General features: G+C 44.1%; 1 protein-coding gene across 1 annotated transcript; it reads left to right on the forward strand.

The window, feature by feature from the left end:
* Positions 1 to 840: 840 nt before the first annotated feature.
* On the forward strand, positions 841 to 4,261 carry LOC103713260 (pentatricopeptide repeat-containing protein At4g14170-like). Its single transcript, XM_008800124.4, has 3 exons — positions 841 to 3,507; positions 3,768 to 3,820; positions 3,904 to 4,261. The coding sequence occupies exon 1, from the start codon at positions 890 to 892 to the stop codon at positions 3,365 to 3,367; it is 2,478 nt and encodes an 825-aa protein (XP_008798346.2). The 5' UTR covers positions 841 to 889; the 3' UTR covers positions 3,368 to 3,507; positions 3,768 to 3,820; positions 3,904 to 4,261.
* The last annotated feature ends 2,715 nt before the right edge of the window (positions 4,262 to 6,976 follow it).

Raw genomic sequence — 6,976 nt, forward strand, 5'->3', positions numbered from 1 at the left:
AGAGTCCAATACATTAAAGGAGAGTCCGGCATTCTCCTGGGGCACCAAGTGTCAAGCAAGAGAGTATTAATTCTCTTTCTTCTTTCTTTTTTTTTTTTTTTTAAATTTTAAGGGGAGTCAAGCTTTCAGCATGCCATATGCGTTCAATTGAGGAGCCTGATCCCGTGATCGAGCCAACCTATCTTCCATCTGAGAAGGGAATGGAGGGTGTGGAGGTCAATACCTTTGTCATGTCTCCATACGCCTCTCACCACCTCCTTCCATTCTTTCATACATAGAGCATGGTACCTTTACCATGCCAAGACGCCTCTCAGCCCCTCCATCTTCAACCCCTCCTCTCTCTGTATGAGGGGAAGAAAGCGGAAATCAACACTTCAGCCATGCCCCTGTATGCCTCTCACAATCCCCTCTCTATTTTTCTATATGTAGAAGACAGTACCTCTACCTATTGGCATAATAAATTAATTTTGATGAATACAAAATATTTGATTATATTATTAATGATTGTAAGCTCTTGAAGTAGTTAGATTGTTTTATAGGGAAGCCAGATGTATTTGAAGGGTTTAGAAAGCTTAGAGGAGCATTAAAGTTGAAGAGAGATTTGACAAGTTTTATGGAGTTCTATAGTCAAGGAGTATGCTAGATTAATGTGAGCGACCGTTGTAAAAAAAAAAAAAAAATTAGAACAGGACGTGATATCCACCGTCCTAAACTAGTTCTACAAAAAAAAATCGAAACTGTTGCATCCCACATTGTGTAAAACCTTGTAACCAGTCAGGCCTGAGTGTTACATAGAAGTGCGAGGCAATTGGCTTCACTAAGTCCCCAGTTAGTCCAAGTTAGGGTTAGGTCAGCTTGTTGTGGCAATAAAAATGAGCTGCGGAGCTCCATGCTAAAAAGGCACGGCACATCCCATGCTCTTCTCCGAGATGCACCTCGGAGCATGCGCTTCTCTCATGCACTCCTCGTGGCACCCATCAGCCGATCGTCACCGTCCATCCCGTGCATTCTATACTCGCCATCCCAATTGGACCACGCCGCATCCTACGTCCACGACCTCATCCTACGGTCCCGATCCCTCCCCGAGGCGAAGCAGGCCCACGGCCAGGCCGCTGTCCGCGGCCTCCTCCGCCGCCATCTCCCCACCGCCGCCGCCCTCCTCCTCGCCTATTCCACCCACCGCGACCTCCCTTCCTCCCGCCGACTCTTCGAGGAAAGCCCCCTCCGCGAAGGCGCCGCCTTCCTATGGAACGCCCTCTCCCGCGCCCTCTCCACCGCTGGCCTCCCCACCGACGCCCTTGCCGTCTACAACCGCATGCTCCGCCGCGGCATCCGCCCCGATGATCGCACCTTCCCCTTCGCCCTCACCGCCGCCGCCGCCGCCGCCGTCGCCCAGAAGGGTAGGGAGCTCCATGGCTCCGTCGTGAAACTAGGTTTCGAGGCCGACCTCTTCGTCGGCAATTGTCTCTTGTCGTTTTATGGCGCCATCATGGCCTTATGCGACGCCCAACAGATGTTCGATGAAATGCGCCACCGAGATATCGTCTCCTGGAACTCCATCATTTCGCTGTCTTCCGCTAACGGATTACGCTCAGATGCGATGTATTGGTTCCTGGACTTAAAAAGGTCGGGCCTTGCGGTGAATGCAGTCACTTTAGTAAGTGTTCTGCCGGCTTGTGCTGCGGCGCAAGATGAGATATTTGGGAAGGGAATTCATGGGCATGCGATAAAGGTTGGTTTGGATTCAGTAGTTACTGTAGGTAATGCGTTTGTTGATATGTATGGCAAGTGTGGGAACTCGAAGGATTCAATGCAAGCTTTTCATATCATGCCAGAGAAAAATAACGTTTCTTGGAACTCTATAATTGGTAGTTTTGTTCATGTTGGTCTTTTTGAAGATGCTTTGTGGATGTTTAGGGAGATGGTGGTCAATAAGATGAAGCCAAACTCTGTCACTATAGCTAGTCTATTACCTGCATTGGTTGAGTTGGGCTCTTTCTGGTCGGGGAGAGAGGTTCATGGGTATAGCGTAAGGACTGGTATGGATTCTGATGTCTTTGTATCTAATTCTTTGGTGGATATGTATGCAAAATCCGGATGTTTGAAGAAAGGCTCGAACATTTTCTACAGCATGGAGGATAGGAATGTGGTTTCATGGAATGCAATGATTGCTAATCTTGCACAGAACGGAGCTGAATTAGAAGCCATTGCACTAGTTAGAGAAATGCAGGTTGGTGGGGAATTTCCAAATTCTGTTACATTTACTAATGTTCTTCCAGCATGTACTAGAATGGCTTCTCTGAGGAAAGGGAAGGAGATCCATGCTAGGTCAATCCGTGTGGGCTCCTCTTCTGACTTGTTCATGTCGAATGCTTTGATTGATATGTATGCCAAATGTGGAAGGTTGAAGCTTGCTAGAAATGTTTTTGATGTGTCAGAGAGAGATGAAGTGTCTTACAATACCTTAATAGTGGGTTATTCTCAGACTTCAGGGTGCTCAGAGGCTGTGCATCTGTTTTTGGAAATGAGATTTGCAGGTTTTGAGTATGATGTTGTCTCCTTTATGGGTGTCCTGTCAGCATGTGCTAATCTATCTGCACTCAAGCAGGGAAAGGAGGTCCACTGCTTGACAGTGAGGAAACTGTTCGACAACCATCTCTTTGTGGCAAACTCTCTGTTGGATTTGTACATCAAATGCGGAAGGATCAATCTTGCGAGGAAGATTTTTGATAGGATGTTAAATAAGGATGTTGCTTCATGGAATTCCATGATTTTGGGATATGGAATGCAAGGAGAATTGGAGACTGCAATCGAAACGTTTGACTTGATGAAGGATGAAGGCATGGAGTATGACCATGTTTCTTACATTGCGGTCTTATCAGCTTGCAGCCATGCTGGACTGGTCAAGAGAGGAAAGAAGTACTTTGATCAAATGATAGCACAAAATATTAGTGCAACACATATGCACTATGCTTGCATGGTTGATCTTCTTGGGCGAGCTGGTCTGGTGGAGGAAGCAGTGGAACTTATCAGGGGCATGCCTTTTGAAGCAGATTCAAATGTCTGGGGTGCTCTTCTTGGGGCATGTCGCATCCATGGGAATATAGAGTTGGGTAGGTGGGCAGCAGAGCATTTGTTCAAGCTGAAACCAGGGCACTGTGGTTACTATATTTTGCTTTCAAATATGTATGCTGAGGCTGGGAGGTGGGATGAAGCAAATGAGATTAGGGAACTAATGAAATCAAGGAAAGCGAAGAAGAACCCAGGGTGCAGCTGGATAGTGATCGGTGACAAGCTACGTGCTTTTATAGCAGGAGAAAGGATAGAGGGTCCTGAGGAAGAGCTATGTTATGCTGGACCTGGTTGAAGATGTAAAGAATGAATTGTGTCTATGGTTGAATCCTTTGGCAGATACCTAATTTAAGGTTCTTTATACCATTGGGTGGCAAGTGCATTTGTAATCCGATGTCCTGCAGATGGACATTCCAGATCGAAGATGCAGGAAAGGTATCTGAGTTGCACCCGTAAATCTGTGAGGCAAGGCAGATTCAAGAGTTCATTTTAAAGTACCCACTATGAGTTTGCCACTTAGTTGCCTTTTAGTTGTTCCAATTTCAACATTAAATTTATTGTAATACCACACTATTTACTGAATACCACTCCTTGTACAATTAGTTAGTGAATCCAAATTTTTTTCATGATTCTCAACTAACCTTTTGATTCATTTCTGCATTTTCTGATACAATTTGTATCTATGACATGTAAAGGTGTTGCTGATGATGGTGGTTAGCATAGTCACAACGATCTTCGGCCAATTACTGTAAGTATCACAAAGTTGTTAAGATTGATTGGGCTGGCACTCTTAGATCCTTGAGGACAGTTTTGACAGTTCAACCTATTCAGTGTTTCAGTAACAACATAAAGTTTGCTCGCAAAGGATGGTGAAGAAGGACCCAGGGTGCAATTGGATAGAGATTGGCACAAGCTATGTGCTTATATAGTGGGAGAAAGAATAGAGGGACCCGAAGCAAAGCTACATCAAGCAATGAAATATCCTAGTTGCAATCATTTGCATATCGTGGGAGTTGTTATCCTACATGGTTTGGTTCTATGTTCTTTATAGAATAGTTAGGACATGCATTCTTGGGAGAACTTGAGATGACATCTATTGGTTCACTGGATGAATTATGTTATAATCATAAGATCTCTCGCTACTCCTATCTCCAACAAGATTGTTGATTCCATTAGGCAATGGTATTTTCCAAGTAGTTGATGCTTAAAGAAATTTTTCATGACCTGATAGGTCATGGGAATTAATGTATGTACCATATGTCAGTCCAAAAGGTTAAAAACCCAAAGGGCTCGTTTGGTTCGCGGGAAGTATTTTTCCTCCTAGGAATATGATTCCTGGGAATCAGATTCCTAGGAAGAGGATACCTAGGAAAGTACTTTTGACATGTTTGGTTAACCATGGGAAAGTGACTAATTTCCAAAGTGCTTATGTTTGGTTGACCATCCATGGTCCTAGGAAAGTTATGTATAATTCCTATTATGCCCTTAATAAAAATTAGGTCTTTAATGCCTCTTTAATGTTTCTTTAATGCTGAAGGGTTTTTTTGGGAAAAAATAAAAAAGGAGTGATTCCCACCTCATGGGAAAGTAACTTTTCCATGTTTCTCATGGGAAAGACTTTCCCATGAAATGTGGGAATCATATTCCCATGGGAATACAACTTTCCCATCTCTCTCCTTTGAAAACTCCAACCAAACAAGAGGCATTTCATTACTTTCCCGTTGACCACACTTTCCCCCCTCCTTTTCCTGCGAACCAAACGAGCCCAAATAGTCTTGAGTGCAAGTGGGTGATTGTTGGAGGTGTAATATGCCTAAAAGTCATTTCTATATTTAACATCAAGAATACTTGAAAAATCTTGACTATCTTCTATCTACATAGTCATATATGGTATAGGATATATGTTACATATCGATCATAAAGCCAAAAAAGAGTCTAAGGAGTTTGTCCAAGCCGATAAGGTATTTTCCACGAGAAGGATTGGATAGCCTAGGTACTTGTGACGTTAGGCATCGTACCTATAAGGCTACTAAGATGGTTAATGGCAGTATGGAGCTCCTTCTTCATTAATGTTGAATCTCGCATTGACGCTTGAGTAAACGGCTAGAAGATCTTATCTCATAAATCATCGTCTCTTCTTCTCTTTTTTTGCTTGGAGAAGAAAGAACCCCTAAGCGTTACTACACCTCCCTCTCTCTTTCTTGATGATGGAGGCATGTCGATTATATGCCACGCTTGGGTTTTCAGCACAAAATTGGAGCAATTTATTCAAAATCAATTTGATCCATAAATCTACTAAAGGCAGCTTTACTTTCTTTAGGTTAGAATCACTCTTGGTTTTTTTTTTAAATTTTTGAGCATCTTAAATATGCAACAAGGACAATCTGTGCAATGTAATAATAGAAGTTACACACCAGTCTAGAGAGTTTCTCCAGAATGGTGAACAAGCTGCAGACAATGCTCATGCGAGATTAACGTGAGCTGCTGGTGTAACCAAAAAAAGAAAAAAATAAGAAACAAGTCTAGTTGTGCGATCAAAATAGAAGTTGTGCAGAGATATTTGTTGGTGCATACTAGGCTTCATGGGCAAACTACGCAGTTTAGTAGATGCTTCACATTTTTTTCACACTTTCCTTGTTTTAATTCTGCAATTGTCTAACTTCTCAAATATGTTGGTAGAAAAAAGAAATGTTCCTATAATGGAGCATCCATTTTTCTGTCTTAATTGAATAGAGTCTACCAGGGCAATGCTTGCTCGAACAAGAAAATCTTTAACCATCGCTTTACAAAAATCTCAACAACATAAATGTTCATTCTACCCTACTTAATCGAATGCCTCCTTTTTCTTGGTATAAAATGACTGTGAATAGTCCCATATCGGAAAAATTCGTTCCAGAACCTAGGCATATGAGGCGGATGTCTCCAAATTTTGTAGACACATTTTGGGTGGAAAACAAAACCGGGAAGAGGTCTGAGCGGCGCGTGTGGCGTGCATGCAGGCGCCGGAACCGAACAATATCTGACAAGGAAGCCCTGTTTTCCCCCCTCAGGTGGGCACTGGGTGCCGCACGTGCCCCGCACAGGCGGGGGCGTGACATTTGGTATCAGAGCCGAGGACGACTCTTGTCTGATGGTCGGAAGGGTATGAAGCCCAATAGTCCCACATCGGAAAGACTCGTTCCAGAGCCTGGGCATATGAGACGGATATCTTCAAATCTCGACACTGGGTGCCTCACGTGCCCCGCGGAGTCGGAGGCGTGACATTTGGTATCAGAGCCAAGAATGGCTCTTGTTCGATAGTGGGAAGGTTGTGAAGTCCAATAGTCCTACATCGGAAAGACTCGTTCCAAAGCCTAGGCATATGAGGCGGGTGTCTCCAAATCTTGCAGACGCGTTTTGGATGGAAAACAAAACCTAGGAGGGATCTGAGCGGCGCGTGCGGTGTGCCACACATGCCTCGTGTTCTCCCCTCATGTGGCTCCCATATGGGCACTGGGTGCCACACATGCCCCGCAGAGGCGGGAGCATGACAATGACTCCTTTCTCACCATCAATGAGGTGGCTCCCCTCCCGTACCTCCATGACTCACATGAAGAGTATCCAAGAAGCCTCAAATCCTATCCATTGAACAGGAGGTCCCCATTGCAGCTTCCATGAGAGCAGACATGCAGGCTGTGGGGACAAGAGTCATCCACTGCTTGGGACTCACAATAATCATCAATTAAGGAAAGCATGCACTCATTAGATCTTCGGTTCGGAAGTTATCCTGATTTGAACATGCAACTCAACCTCTCTACCAGCATGAAAAATATGGAACGACGTAGCCACAGCAAATTATTGTAAAGAAGAATGGACCCTCCACGTGCAAGCCATTGTTTCCAACCAAAAGACTGGAGATGGAATC

This window comes from Phoenix dactylifera, chromosome 1, assembly GCF_009389715.1.
Source record: "Phoenix dactylifera cultivar Barhee BC4 chromosome 1, palm_55x_up_171113_PBpolish2nd_filt_p, whole genome shotgun sequence".
Taxonomy (NCBI): Eukaryota; Viridiplantae; Streptophyta; class Magnoliopsida; order Arecales; family Arecaceae; genus Phoenix; species Phoenix dactylifera.

Excerpts from the sequence above, each read along its gene's own strand:
- LOC103713260 (XM_008800124.4), top strand. The coding sequence starts at position 890 with ATGCTAAAAAGGCACGGCACATCCCATGCTCTTCTCCGAGATGCACCT.